Source organism: Barbus barbus, assembly GCF_936440315.1.
Source record: "Barbus barbus genome assembly, chromosome: 30".
NCBI classification, from domain to species: domain Eukaryota; kingdom Metazoa; phylum Chordata; class Actinopteri; order Cypriniformes; family Cyprinidae; genus Barbus; species Barbus barbus.
The window spans coordinates 12,714,587-12,730,498 of NC_136758.1; the positions used below are offsets into that span (position 1 = coordinate 12,714,587).

The following is a 15,912-nucleotide window of genomic DNA, read 5'->3' on the forward strand; positions in this document are numbered from 1 at the left end:
ATTAAAGCCGATCCATTTTGTTTATATAGCTATTACAAACATAGCTTATCATAAAGCTGTGGACTGATTATTTATATATATATATATATATATATATATATATATATATATATATATATATATATATATATATATATATATTTTTTTTTTTAGCCAACTGCAAACAGGACAACGCAAGCCTTAAGGAAATCTGATAAGGGAATCTGGTGTGTGTAATTTGCATTGTAGAGAAAAAGGTCAAGGGCAATCAAGTTGTTTACATTATTTTACTCATTAATTGAATACCCCCATTATAAAATATAGGAAAATCTTGAGGGAAGCAGTGGAGAATTAGTCTTTATTAGTCAGGTTTTGACGTCACAACATACATATATATATATATATATATATATATAAAATACTCTAGGAGCACAATTTGGAATTCATGACCAAAACTTTTGGCTTGTCATTAGTTGTCTTCGTTTAATAATTATTACACAAATACCATTATAAAACGGTACTTTTCACGATTATTTAATTTACTTTATAATTTACTATTAATTTATTCTTCATTATTGTCTATTCTGTATTATTCCACCCTTGATATTACACATTTTACTTGCTATTGTTATTCATTTATTTATTTATTATGGTATTACACATATAATTTGTGCTATTATAAATCTATTATATCGCTTATGTTATTGTGCTGTTGTACTCGCTTTTTATATTATTCACTTTACTACAACTTGTACTACATATACTTTTTAATATTACATATCACTTTTACTATATTTTTACTGTGCACTGTATCAGTGCATAATATTTTACCACTGTAACTGTACGTTTTACTGGATCCATAAAGGAATATCAGTTACATTTGTTATTGTTTGTTGTGGAGTTTATATCTGTATAGAGTGCTATGAAAATAAAAAGCAGACTACCAGTGTGTCACTTTTTGATTTGTATTCGCTGGTTTTATTAAATTTTCTCAATGATGGTAAATTATTAGTGCTTAAAGATGTATTATTTCGATTTGTTTCCAGTATTTCAAAAGGAACGAACTGTGTTCTGACCTGAGGCACAAGAAAAGCTAAAATGTTGGGGTTGAAGACAGAGAAAGCAATGAAACAACTTAATTTCATTAAATGTACATTAAAATTACATTACATGCATATGTCACAGTTATACTACATTAATATTAGAATTGTTAACTGAAAAAATCTACCAAATCAACACGAGTGTGAGCTTTCACAATTTCTTAAGAAAATTAATAATTTTCCAAGCCTAACCAAATAACTGGCGGCAGAGTTATTTTTAACTCCATGTAGATCACAAACCACTGAAATCGGTTGATAAAATGTAAACGTTATCGTGAGTTTAACGAGAAAAAAAACGCAGCTCCCCCGTTTACCTCCATTTGTTTTTAAGGCAGTCTTGCCCGGATAAACATGGCGGACAGTTGATGTATCGCAGCAACGGCTCAAAGCGACCAATGAGGCGTCTAGGTTTCTCCTTCAATTCGGTCACTTCTACATTGCTTTGGGAAATACATTTTCCTCGAATACTACTGAAGCCTTACTGAATCATGCCAGTGAAACTGGCCAATGGCGTTCAAGCGCGCGAAATATGAGCGGGAATCCCATTCTATATAAGGCAGTGCTTTTATGTCATCCATTCAGAATCTTTTTCTTCAGCCAACCTTCTACACGCTGCAGCGGACACGCGTTCTCTTCCCCTGCTGTGTTCCGGTGAGCTTCGGAATCAAAGATGACTTGCGATTGCCTCTCCTGCACAGAGACAATCGAACTCTCTGATGGCCACGAATCGTGCATCTTCTGCCTGGGTCGCGCCCACGTAGAGGCGGCACTTGGGGGGTCAGATTGCCCCCACTGCGGGGATATGAGTCTCCGGACTCTCAGGCTCCATGTGGCCATCGTCCAAGGTGATGAACTCGCCCAACTAACTCTGCCGTGCTCTTCTTCTGCAGCCTCTTTCGAGCCAAGGAGGAAAGTGCAGCAAGTTTCTGATGTGGATCTGTCAGGATCAGCCCTGCCAGGATCAGCCCTGGCTAGTCTTAGCCCAATCAGAGAGCCCGTGCCGGCTCAGTGCCCACGTGCTCCTCTCCCCCCTGCTGCAGGTCCCCTTCCAGTGTGCTTCATGACTGCTGATCTCCGCCCCTCCCCCGATGCTCAAGATGTGGTGTCTTTCGGTGCCATGGTGGATGCTGATGAGGAGGATGATGCCATTTCGGTGGCGCGTCTCTGCGAGAGAGGAGTGGTCCAACAGCCCGCTGGATTACACTGCACCCCACAGCAGCGACGCAGGGGACCTCCATCACAATGATGTCGAGCTCCTAAGCGTCCTGTCCAAAGCAGTGGATGAGCTCGATTTGGAGAGTGAGAAACAACGCGTCTCTCCCCTCTTCAGCACTGCACGTGATGGCGATGCTCCAGGTATATCAGGCCAAGTTGCTCAAGTCTCTGGATGAGGACGGGCCGGACCCTGAAGTGTTTAAAGAGCTCTGACGCGCCACGGACCTGGCCCTCAGAGCGAAGATGACAGCTTGAGCGATCTGCCACAATATGGGGAATCTTGTGGTGCTAGATTGTCACCTGTGGCTTACTCTGACCGAGTTAAAGAACTCAGAGAAAACAGCCTTTCTAGACGCTCCCGTGAGTCCCTCAGGTCTCTTCGGAGCGGCGGTGGAGACGTTCACGGAGTGCTTCATTGAAGCGTAGGAGCAATCGAAAGCCATTAGCCACTTCCTGTCAAAGTGCGCCAGCACGAAACCTCCTGTGCGTTCCCGACTCCTCCTCAGCGCAGCGCACGGGAAGACCGCACGCCTCTTTTGCTGCTTTTCGGCATGAACAGGAGCTGGCGGTAAGCTCAAGACAACCGTGGCTGAAGCGCCATCAGGGCTCGAAGGGCCAGCGACCCCGCCCTGACAGAAACGTCGGACCACCGGCACCGGAATCGAAGCCGTGTTCCTGATGCTGTCTCTCGGAGGAGGAAAGCTGCACCCAGCGTCGAAGACGAGCCACAGAAGAAGTCCACTCGCTCCCGCTGTGTGTGCTCATGCCCCCCTGCCTGTTGCGGGTGGCGAGAGCAATTGTCATGTTTGTGTTATGACTGTTCCACTATGCAGTGCAATAAAGTAAAAAAACATACAAAACTCACCTCAATATCAGGGCAATTTTCCTCCTCTCACAAACCTCTCCCCCATCACTCACTCTCACACTCGTGTGGTATTAAACTCCCCGTCCCCCAACGGCGAGTTATCCCTCACGGTACGCAGTCCGCCTCGCCCGCTGTCACAGTTCACAGAAGAGTGGCAGGCACTGAGTGGGTATCAGAGTGGGTTATGAAATCAATAAAGAACGGCTACACGCTTCAGTTCTTCCGCAGACTGCCCCGTTTCAACGGTGTGTTAATGTCCACTGTACGGAAGCGAAATGCCTCAGTTCTGTGAGAGGAAATACACAATCTTCTCGCAAAGCGCACTGTAGAGGCAGTGCCCCTCACAGACCGCGAGAGCGCCTTCTACAGTCGTTATTTTCTGGTGCCAAAGAAAGACGGTGGACTCCGCCCAATCTTGGACCTGAGACTGCTGAATCGCGCACTTTTGAAAGCGCTCGTTCAAAATGATTACGCGGAGACAAATCCTCTCACATATCAGAACGGGAGATTGGTTTGTCTCCGTGGATTTAAAGGATGCTTATTTTCACATTCAGGTAGCCCCCCAGCCAAAGGCTCTTCCTGAGATTCGAGGGGATAGCGTACCAATTCATGGTCCTGCCCTTCGACTTATGTCTGGCCCCTTGTACGTTTACGAAATGCATGGACGCTGCTCTCTCTCCTCTGAAGCGGAGCGGAATGCGCATCCTCGACGACTGGCTAGTCTTAGCCCAATCAGAGAGCGCGCTGCTCAGCGACAAACTCAGACTCCTCGCTCATATTCAGAGCTTAGGGCTGACTGTAAATATGCAAAAGAGCATGCTGGTACCGAACCAGAACATCTCTTTTTAGGAGTGGAACTGAACTCAATCAATATGCGAGCGCGTCTGTTGGAGGAGCGCTCACAAAAACTGATCAGCTCTCTCGCAGTCTTCATATTAGGTCGTTCTTACCCCCTAAAATGCTTTCAGAGGACACTCGGCCAGATGGCTGCTGCCTCTGGCTAAAGAGCCGGGTGCCAAAGAACGTATGGCACACGGGCACCTTGCGCATCAAAGTGACGCGCGACTGTTTGCATACGCTGATGCACAATATGACTCTGTATCGCCGGGGTGTTCGTATTGGCCAAGTGATCAGGAGAAAGAATGGCACATAAACTGTCTGGAGCTCCGTGCTGTACATCTAGCGCTCGAGTGCTTTCTCCCAGACATTCTTCAACGTCACGTTCTCATCAGGACGGACAGCATGACAGTGGTAGCATTTATAAATCACCAAGGCAGTGTGAACTCGCGGCCACTGCTGCGGCTGGCGAGAGACCTCCTTCTGTGGGCAGATTGACACCTCCTCTCCATCCGGGCAGTACATGTCCCCGGACGCCTGAACTACGGCGCAGATTTACTGTCGATGGGCGGGGTAATCCACGGGGAGTGGAGATTACACCCTCTGACAGTCAAAATGATTTGGAGTATATTAGGCAGGGCGGAGGTGGACCTCTTCGCATCAGCGGAGAACACTCACTGCCCGCTGTTTTATTCTCTGACACACTCTCCCCTGGGAGTGGATGCACTAGCTCACAGCTGGCCGAAAGTACGCAAGTATGTCTTTCCTCCAGTGAAACTTCTGCCTCGCGTGCTTTGCAAGATCAGAGAGGAACAGTAATCTGTTCTGTTAGTGGCACCGAAATGGCCCAATCAGCCGTGGTTACCAGAACTGGTGGAGATGCTGGTAGCCCCCCCGTGGACTATCCCACTGAAGAGAGACCTCCTCTCTCAAGCACAAGGAACGATATGGCACCCAAATCCGGAGTCATGGAGCCTTCATGTCTGGCCGCTCGACAGAGCTTGCCAGTAACAGATGCACTTCCTCAGCACAAGGTGAACACTATCTCTGAGGCTAGGGCTCCTTCCACGAGGTGTCTTTACACACATAAATGGAAAACTTTTTCAAGTTGGTGCATATTGCGGGGCGAAGACCCAATCAACTGCCTAATACCAATAATTCTTGCCTTCCTCCAAGAGCGGTTTGATAGTGGTCGTATGCCACCCACTTACATGCGCACGTCGAAAATCGCCCGATCGGCAGAAATGACCTTATCATAAGTTTTTTAAAAGGAGCAAAAAGGCTGAACCCTCCTCGTCCTTCTACTCTACCCACTTGGGACTTGGTGCTTGGCTCTCTCACGGGACCCCCGTTCAAGCCCATACAATCAGCGAGCTTGCGTGCACTGTCTCTCAAGACAGCGCTCCTGCTCACGCTGGCCTCTGTTAAGTGAGTTGGAGACTCGTGTATTGAATTCGGGCCAGGTGATTGCAGACTCACCTTGAAGCCTAGAAAAGGTTATGTGCCTAAAGTGCTTTTGACTCCATTTAAAGCGCAGGTCATAACACTATTTGCTTTCCGCCCCGAAACACCGACCGGGACGGAGCCACTTAATACACTCCTGCTGTGCCCTGTACGTGCGGTGCGCACTTATATAGAGCGCCCTAAACAGTCCAGACTCTCGAAGCAGCTATTTGTATGTTTTGGCTTCATGTTTAGGACTTCATGTTTAGGACTCACGTCATCCTGGGCCTGGGAAAATGGCATGTCTATTCAGGACATTTGTATGGTGGCAGGCTGGTCGTCACCCAGCACTTTCGCGAGGTTTTATAACCTAGATGTGTCGTCGCTTGCCTTGCATGTGCTGTCAGTGCAAGCAGCGCACGTGCCTACTCAGCCTCAGCTATGATCTGAGATGTGTATCAGTGGTTTCGACTAGGTTGTATCTACCCTGTATTGACGCACCACCAATGTTGTCCCTAACAGTTTATCACAATAGTTCACCACGTCTTTTAGGACTTGATCACCATCATACTCTGCTTATTGAGCACCGCTACGGCCGTGCATCATAACACGATTTCATTGAAATTAAACAATTTCAACTAATCTATATGTGAAAGCGCCGAAGCTGCCGCCATTTCACATTCTCTGTTTCACCGGAGTTAACTCCGCCCCTGGTGTGACATGACATCATCTAGTTGCTGCGCCCCCCCCTGACTTTTACATGGTTTCGACTAGGTCCTGTAGACCTGAGCTGTGTTTACTAAGAACACCAATGTCATTACCGCTCTCATTACTGCTCCGGATGTGGAACTTGACATACTTAGTCGAGCCAGGCTCCATCGCTGTGACACGGCAGGATTTTATACGTTCCCACAGCAATGTAGAAGTGACCGAATTGAAGGGGAATGCTCTCGGTTACTTACGTGACCTCGGTTCCCCGAAATGAGGTAACGAAACATTTTGCCCCTCCCCCAAACATATGATTTGACTATCAGTCGAATATCGGCAAGATTCGAAAATTCCGATTCGACTATGAAAATCCTTAGTCGGGGACACCCCTAAAAATAATTTAATAACCCTTACTAGTTATTAAATAATAGTAATATAATTACTTTTAATAATAATTATTATTATTTGTATATAATTAATTGTATAATTTAAGCATCTTTTTTTTTTAAATGATCACACAAAAACCACAGATTATAGCAAAAACTATATATACAGTATATATATATATATATATATATATATATATATATTTTTTTTTTTTTTTTTGAATCCATATACAGTACCAGTCCATCCTGGACACACCTAATTATTCTTTAATATTATTAGATGTAAACTTTTTATAATGATACAAAACAATAAAATAACACAAATGGAAGAATGGTAATATCGTGACAAGCAAAAAATGTTGAACAATTTTCTACTATTTTAACTACGTTTCCTTTACACTCCAACTAATCCCCAAGTAAAAAGAAATAAGTAACAAAACTAAAAAATAATAATAAAATAAAATAAATATATAAATATTTAAAAAAATTTAATTTTGATTTTGATTTTGTAAATAAATGTAACATGTTTATATTTGTCTACATGAGTAATATCAAGTATTTAACAAACTTTTTTTTAAAACAAAAGGCTATTAAGATCATGAGGAACTTACAAATGTGTCCACATTTTTACTGGTAGTGACTATTTCATTGGTTAAAAAACTAATTATTAGGCATTGTTCTGAATTTCGTTTTGCTAAAATTCTGCCAAAAATGTCTACAGATGGCGAGCCTGTTTAATGGTTTAGTTTCATGTTTAATGGTGAGATGGATCTCACTTCTTATCTATATGCAAACTGCTAAACATGGCTAAGCATTTAAACACTATTGCATGCACAATGATGATGTGCACAACACAAAGTGTGAACATCTGACAGCCTACTAGAGAAACAGCCGCAGAGAGAACAAGAGAGAGAAAGAAAGACAGTTTCTCATGCCTAATGTTCCGAGCTATAATGAGGCCCATTTACTCTCATTCTCCTGCTTTCACAGGAAATGGATTTCAACTGCAGATGACACATAGGGCCTTTGTGCATGTTATGCTCACCAGAACTCTCCTTAAATGAGTGTGGATTTCTAGTAAATGTTGGCTGTGAAAATGAGGAAGCAAAACTGCTATTTGAATAGTGGGATTTTTGCTGGTTGTGGCTACTTATTTTTACTGGGACCTGCTTTACATTTCATTTGAGGAACTGAGGCGCATGCAAATACTCATATTTTAAGATTTCAGACATTTGAGCTACTTTATACAGGACATGCTCACCGCAACTTCTCCAAATGTGAGATTACGAACAAAGATTATGTGGTAGTTGATGTGGTACCTGAGTGTTTGCTGAACTGCTGTTGTAACCTTGATTCTGAGCATCAATGTACTGTGTCGCTGATGCTTGTGTGGAACCAGGGTTGATCTGCAAAACATAATAATAGGCACATAAATATATCCATGAAAAAACAGCCTGATAGGGAAAAAAAAAAAAAAAATGAAATAATGTATATTTCTGTCATATCCAGTCCATGGCTTTTGCTGTCCATGCATAACTCAAACTTTCCCTCCATATGAATCAATGCCAAAAAAAAATAAAATAAATCATTCAAATGTCATTACGCCTTAGGAAGGCTGACTGTGTATCTACAGGAAGGCCACAGTGGGAATATGTTAAACATCTTGGTAATTATGGTATAAAGATAGACGTACTGCACAGAACATGTGGGAATATTCTCCGTCTGGAGTAAAAGTATGCCAAATACCTATTTAAACCTTTAATCAGTTACATTTTTATCTTCTAATTAGGATACAACTCAGGAAACCCACACACATTCAATTATTCCCTTGATTTCAATGATGTGAAACTACAGGAAAAATACAAATAAATAAAAAACACTGGACAAGTTTTAGTATATCAGCTCAGCAAGCAGAATAACACTATGCTCACTGATGTGGTCTTGATAATCACACATTTGCTTTCATTTTGTCCTTCCTCTCTCTAGAGTTCTAAAAATAATCACATAGAATGTTCTAATTTCATCTAATGCTCTGTATAAAGATGTGAAATTGAAAACGAAGCTGATGATTAGGGTATTTTGTTTTACCTGAATATAGTCCTCAGGCACCAGGCCTACATTTCCTCTGGAATTCCGAGCCTCTACCCAGCCACCGCCTACATTCTACATAAAATACAGCAAAACAGAGGGGGGAAATTATATATATATATATATATATAATTTAAAAGTTTGGGATCTGTAAGATTTTTTAATTACATTACAAATAACAACAGTAACAGTAAAAACAGTAATATTGTCGAATACTTCTACCTTTTAAAATAATTATTTTCTTTTTAAATATATTTTACAATTGAATTTGTTTCTGTGATGGCAAAGCTGAATTTTCAGCATCATTACTGCAATCTTCAGTGTCACATGTTTCTTCAGAAATCATTCTAATATGCTGATTTGCTGCTCAGGAAACCTTTATTAATCAATGTTAAAAACAGTCATGCAGCTTCCACAATGTTTTGTGGAAACCGTGATACAGCAGTCTTTACTGTCACTTTTGATCAATTTAATACACTGTAGCTTAATAAATGTATCAATTTATTTTAAAAATCTAAATTTTTTAAATCGTATCACATTTTTTTGTTTAATGGTACTTCATATATAACATTGTCTTTATATTGTCTATAGCCAAGTGCCTGTCTTGAAACATTAGTTCTGATGCTAAAGCTCACCTGGTTAGTGACCGTGAGTATTTCTCCTTCTTGAACAGACAGCTCATTGTTGCCAGGCTCAGCGGTGAAGTCATATAATACCTGGGCCTGAACACAGCAAACATATGGGTAACATAGAACAGTAAGTGCATGAATATTTCAGTGTGGTATGGCTAAAACTTTCACCTCTGTGTTCTGAAACTGAAAAAGACTAACAATTCTCTATGTACATGTTACACGTGTAACATTATACTGCATGACATTTAGTCCTGGTGTGCAAAATTTGAGGTGAAATGTTCACTATTTCATAAAAGCATGAAATTTGGTACACTTGTATAGTTTGCGACCCTAAACATTTTCAGAAATGGAGCCATCGCAAAATCTCCTCGTGGTTGCCATGGCGACCATTTTACTTTCCGCCATAACCAAATGATGTATTTTGTGTCATACCTCCTGAACCAAACATGATAACACAGAAAAGGTGATGTCTACCCCTGTGTTTTGATGGTCAAGTATTACAATGATACCATATACAACAACATAAACTGTTCAAGTGAAGCGTTAATGGTGAAATCAGCAATGTAAGAAGGCAATAACAGTATCTGTGCATTACAGTATCACAGCATTTACAATAGTCCATATTATGGCTATACATTTTTTTTTTCTTTCATTGATAATTAACTAATATTTTATTCAATAGTACAATAAAAGGATGTTTTAATTAGTTAATTATTAATTCGTTACATTTAGCGCTTTTCTGGGTACTCAAAGCGCTTTACATGGAAGGGGGAATCTCAATCTCAACTGTGCAGCATCCACCTGGATGATGCGACAGCAGCCATATTGCACCAGAACGCCCACCACACACCAGCTAAATAAGGTTTTATTCAATAGTACAATAAAAGATTGTTTTCAAGAATACAATAATTTATTTCAGAGATATAAAAAAATATATATATAATCTCAAGTAAGTGTATTTTAATTACCTCTCAGGTAGAGTAAGGTAGTATGTTTCCAATACATTCTTGTTCTCGCTCAACATCACAAGCAAATGGCAATGCAAGCTTGCTAAACTGTGACCTATCTGTTTGCAATGAGTACGAGCAGATATATATTCTCTTCGGGTGAGAGCAGTTCTCAGTGCCGCTGACTTATTTCTTTGGCCAAATATAGGTTTGTTTCATTAAATCTATAAAAATGTAAACCATTTTATTTTATGCAAAGCCAAGTCACCTAAACGAGCCGCATCTGTCTTTTTGCAACTATGAAATGTTTTATTTTTACGTCTAAAATGCTTGTTAGACGAGTTTAAATGTAAGTTGTATAGCCTAAACGGTAAAATATGTTGTATTAAGAACTGTAGGCATATTTGACGAAAATAAAGGCATTTAGGCAAGAAAGAAAGAATTAAAAAAAAAATCTAAATAAATGAAAAACAAACAAAATGAAACCAACAGCAACTATAGATTGATCAAAAATAATCATTTTCTGATCAATCTCAGCATGCTTTAATTTTGTGTCGCTAGTCAATAAACTTAAATTAAAATGTTTTTGGTCTGCGCTCTGGAACTGTTTTGTTAATTCTGCTAAACTTTAATTACTAAAACTAAAATTAAAACGGAAACTAAATTGTATAAAAACTATAGACTAGAAAACTGTTTACAAAATAAAAACTAAACTAAAATGAACCAAATTTTTTAAATAAATAAAAAACGAAACTGAAATTTATAGCGAAAACCTAAAGCAACAATATTTTAAAAAATGAATTTAAAAATGCAAAACTATAATAACCCTGACACAAACATCTTTCATTGGAGGAAGGGGATCCGCCAAATGAGATGATCGGAATTCGGAGGTGTTCCGAATTCTGCACCCCTGCCAGATTATGCACCCCTTCGTTGAAACGTCAACGTCATTGCGTATTACGTGACGTCACGAACGCGCATCACAGAACAGAGCAAGGCGAGCATTTGTGCTAATAAAACTTAAACTTTTTTATTTATTTTTGAAATGACCGATCGTTTCGCTAGATAAGACCCTTATTCATCGTCTGGTATCGTTTAAAGCCCTTTGAAGCTGCACTGAAACTGTCATTTGGACCTTGAACCGTTTGGGTCCCAATGAAGTCCATTATATGGAGAAATGTTTTCATCAAAAGCCTTAATTTCTTTTCGACTGAAGAAAGAAAGACATGGACATCTTGGATGACATGGGGGTGAGTAAATTATCAGCAAAAGTTTTTTTTAAAGTGAACTAATCCTTTAAGCCCCGAGTACTAATAGCTGTGCACACACCAGCTGTTTTGCGCTGCTCACCGGGTATTCTCCCAAATCTTCCCATGGCCACTTCAGGCTTGTACACTTAATTTGCGTTTGCAGCTATACTAGTGATTATTTATTTATTATATTTGTTTAACGTTGTAGTAGGGGAAAAAAAATGAATAATCAGAAAACATGCCTGTGTCTGCTTTTATTTTAATAATAAACAAATTATCCAGTCTTTCACATGCATCTTTAAAATGGTATTTAATTATGAGAGTGAAGTGGGGGCGTGCCGGTGTTGTGCCGAAAAAAGCACTCTGCCAAATTATGCACCCCCTAGTATTGGTAGGTTTCGGAGTAGGTGTGGGGGAGGGGTTAGGATTAGGGGTGGGGTTGCGATTAGGCAATCAGGCAGCGATTTCAATGAAGGGGTGCATAATCTGGCAGGGGTGCAGAATTCGGCACAACACCGGCAGTGTTTTGCCTAGAGCGGCAGTTGAGCTTGCCCTGCTCAGAACCTGCATATAATGTCCATGAATACTACTAATGCAGCTCACTAGGTTTTGAGATTCAGCAAGTTTTAAGTGATGATTTTTCAAAACTCTTCTCAGTAATAATACATTTTTAGTACTAATCCCCAACAGATAATAGTAACATACACACAAACTTTAAGAAGCAGCCTTTCATAATACAATTAGCAATACTTTTCATTTGCATCTGCTTTCTCTCTGTCTCTTTTTAAATAAATGTAACAAATTTAACCATTTTAATCATTTAATCTAACTGATCTTTATGGTTATTGTCAAATCATCCCCCCCCCCCCATAATGCAATTTTATCTCATACTCTAACCACCGAGTGTCTACAATATAGGCTACTTTCAAAATGTGTGTGTTTCAATTTGCAAAGTCTACACAGAGCAGGAAAGACTGCAAGTGAGAAGTACCAATCAATGACTTTGTGCACAAGAACCAATCAGAAATGCCTAGGAATGTGGGCATGGGCCCCATAAAAAATGTGGACATCAGGAGGAAAATTGATGCGTCAAATTAAGTCTTATATGAATAAATGACAAATAAAATCTTTTTACATTATACTCTGTGATAAACAAAATTAAATTACTCTAACCTCAATCTGAAAAGGTCAACTACAATATCAACTCATTCATGAAGAAAAACAGCTATGCACCACAGTACAGTAGTAAACAATAGAACCGCTCAATGAACTAGTGCTCTTTTCAAAACGTTTACAGTATCATTTACAGTTTCTGATTGGACATGTTCTTATGAAGTCACTATATATATATATATATATATTTATAGGGTGGAAACATACACCACATAAACAAGAATAGCAGGTTTTGAAAGAATGACTAACTGTGTGTTCAGTTTGAAATTTTGAAAATGCTCTATACTTAATTTAAATAATCTCTCTATATAATAAAACATCTGCAATTCCTGTACATTGTGACGTAATTAACTAAACACGTGTTCCCTGGCACCCTGGTGTTGTATACATGCTGTAAAATAAATAAATAAAATACATAAAAGTTCCAAAAAAATGAAAACTTTATCATAATTCTAGTTTCGTTTGTCCCAGTTTAGTTCAGAGCTTAATTCATTTAGAACCTAAGTAGAATTTGGATTAACATTAAACAGTTATTCTAATCTATTTACTGTTGCCTAAAACATTTTTGCACATTTATTAAAACGCTATTTTGTGTTTATAAACTTGCCACACACTTATGTTGTAGGCTACTTTACATATTTACCAGTACATATTTCTGAATCTGAAGTAGCTTTTTCTCTCCATTAATCAAATCCTCGGAGCGTGTCAATGTTTTGTTGACTCGAGAACCAGTCAGTCATTGAATGAATTGACCAAACCAGTTCAAATGATTCATTGATAAGGCCTGACTCAATAGAATTCGTTTAGGAATAGTTTTGCAAACAGTGTACGATACTAGTTCAATTCAATTCACAAGATCAGTGAAATTACATGTGACTCTTGCTAAACTAATAGAATTCGTTTAATAGAAATACAACTCTTGTTGTAATACAACCTATTTCATCGGTGGTAATTTTACTTAAATATACAGTCCATTAATAAAGTACACTTAGTCTACAACGTGCAAGATGAATTATCGTTTGGCTGTAGTTTGTATGAGGCAAATACGCCTCAGTCATTTGATTAGCAGTGTTTATCCCAGTGTTGTGCCAAAACTTACCTTCACTGCCATCGTGGTATCAATAATTTAATCACCATTAACATGCGATATGAGCTCTTAAAATAAACAAGACTTAGTAAAAACAAACCTTTCTGTCCCTAAATGAGGCGGAAATTACGCGTTTGTTTTTGTTATGCAGCAGTGACCGCTCTCGATTAGCAAAACATAACTCGACAAAATCCAGTTATCTGACCAATATAACCAGATATGGGCGTTGAAAATGTAAACGTTTCGCCCTCTTTCCCTAACTCAGACCCGGAAAACTTCAGCACATTGGCTTCGAAATGACTTATTGAGCTGTCAGAGCAGCTCTTCCACCAACTCACTCACCGCCCAGTAAAGCTCAAGTAAACAACAGGGACATTATGCAATGAAACATTGGATTTCAGGAGTTATTTAAATGTTGTAAAACCTATTAGACATTGAAATTATCATTATTAGTTTTTTATTAGTTATTAAACTATTTTAATTTAACACAAGCATTTTATTTGAAACGCTTATATTTTTGTAGCAATGAAAGATTGTGACTGAGCTGAGGTGTCAGAGAATGTTTACTGAAGGAACGGCTTCTTCAGGGAAGGACTTCACTGCCACTCTTTACAGGTAGAGTAAGAATGGTGGTGAGAATATATATAACTAAGGAGCTGCACCAAATATGTGTACACCCATAATGAGGTAAGATTGCCATCTACTGGTCTTTAAAGGTAAAGTCATCTCTAAGCTTGTGTTTTCATCCAGTATCCATGCCATTGAATTCCTTTTCGACTTCAATATTGTTTTTTACTGATATTTTATTTATGTTGTGTGCATAGAGTACAAACATATGCTTATTTATATATATTTGAGTACAATATTTAAAGTCACTCATAATTTGTTTGTTCACAAATGTTGCTCTTATCTCCTATAAAGAAATATATAATGTGAGAAATTTATATTTTTAGTCAAAATAGATTGTTTTTTTTCACTATTGCATATGATACTGTGTTTGGTATATTATTTTCGAGGAAGCTGTCTCCTGACTTCTGCTTGACTCTGCGACAATAGCGAAAGAAAGAAAGAAAGAAAGAAAGAAAGAAAGAAAGAAAGAAAGAAAGAAAGAAAGAAAGATGATAGTAGTGTGAAAAAAATAAATAAAAATCACACACACAAACAACCAAAACTGGTTGACAACCAAAAATTGAACTTTAGGTGTACTTTTTTTTATTTTGAAACTCGAATTGCACCCAAATTTTGTCCATGTAAATATAAATAAAATAAATGTAAATAATAAATAATAAAATATAAACATATAAACCAATCACACACACACACACACACACACACCCATAGCACACATACATCTCAGAGACGTTTATTTGATGTACTTGTCTACATCTGGAAGACATATTTTTAGAGTGACACCCTCTTTAACATCTATCTATCTATCTATCTATCTATCTATCTATCTATCTATCTATCTATCTATCTATCTATCTATCTATCTATCTATCTATCTATCTATCTATCTATCTATCTATCTATCTATCTATCTATCTATCTATCTATCTATCTGGGTAAAGTTGAGCACAGAGACTGCAAGCACATTTGAAAGACTTGAAGTAGGTGAATGTGTGTGCATGTAAGCTCATGACACCGATGATTTACTGGAATACAGTCCCACCGGAGCAGAACTCCCTGAGTTGCCTAGGGAGATTCCCAGTTTGGTGAAGGTTATGTGGTCATTTTCAAGGCTTTGTGTGTGTGTCTGAGTGAGGAAGTGGGAGACAGAGGGGTTGGGTGGGTTGGGGGTCAGGATGCCAGCAGCTGCTCAGTACTGATTGTGTTCCACTTTTGTTCACTGTCCTCCACATCAGCCCGAGGAGAGACAGAAGGGAGAACACCCAAACAGAGAAGCTCTCTTGTGTGGGAATACTGATGAGTGAGGGGAGATGAGAGTCAATGAGAGATAGATGCAGGTGCTGGAAGATCTTCCAGGACGTCTGGGCTGCTGCTAATTTAATACACCCTTTGCATTCTGTGATCTTTGTTTGTTGCTCTCGGGGTTAATGTGAGTTCTCAGTCTGTAACTTTGCCCAACAGAAAAAGATGATGAAATATCACTCACATCGGCACCTATATTTAACGGAATCACTTGACGATGTTCGACTTCTACACAAATAATGTACTTGTTTCTGACCAATTTAAGGCTTA

The 15,912-nt window shown here is 39.3% G+C and overlaps 1 protein-coding gene across 2 annotated transcripts in view; it reads right to left on the reverse strand.

Annotated features, from left to right (window-relative positions):
• LOC306850394 (sorting nexin-9-like) overlaps positions 1-14,078 on the reverse strand; it is a 35,062-nt gene extending 20,984 nt beyond the window's left edge. Inside the window, exons 1-4 of one of the 2 annotated variants that reach the window (XM_079386013.1) lie at positions 13,723-14,078; positions 9,257-9,343; positions 8,622-8,696; positions 7,853-7,939 (exon numbers count right to left, since the gene is read on the reverse strand). In XM_079386013.1, coding sequence (XP_079242139.1) covers positions 7,853-7,939; positions 8,622-8,696; positions 9,257-9,343; positions 13,723-13,734 — 261 coding nt within the window. In that variant the 5' untranslated portion in view covers positions 13,735-14,078. The remainder of the gene's footprint in view (positions 1-7,852; positions 7,940-8,621; positions 8,697-9,256; positions 9,344-13,722) is intronic. The other variant, XM_079386014.1, reaches the window with a different exon arrangement.
• Between the last annotated feature and the right edge of the window lie 1,834 nt (positions 14,079-15,912).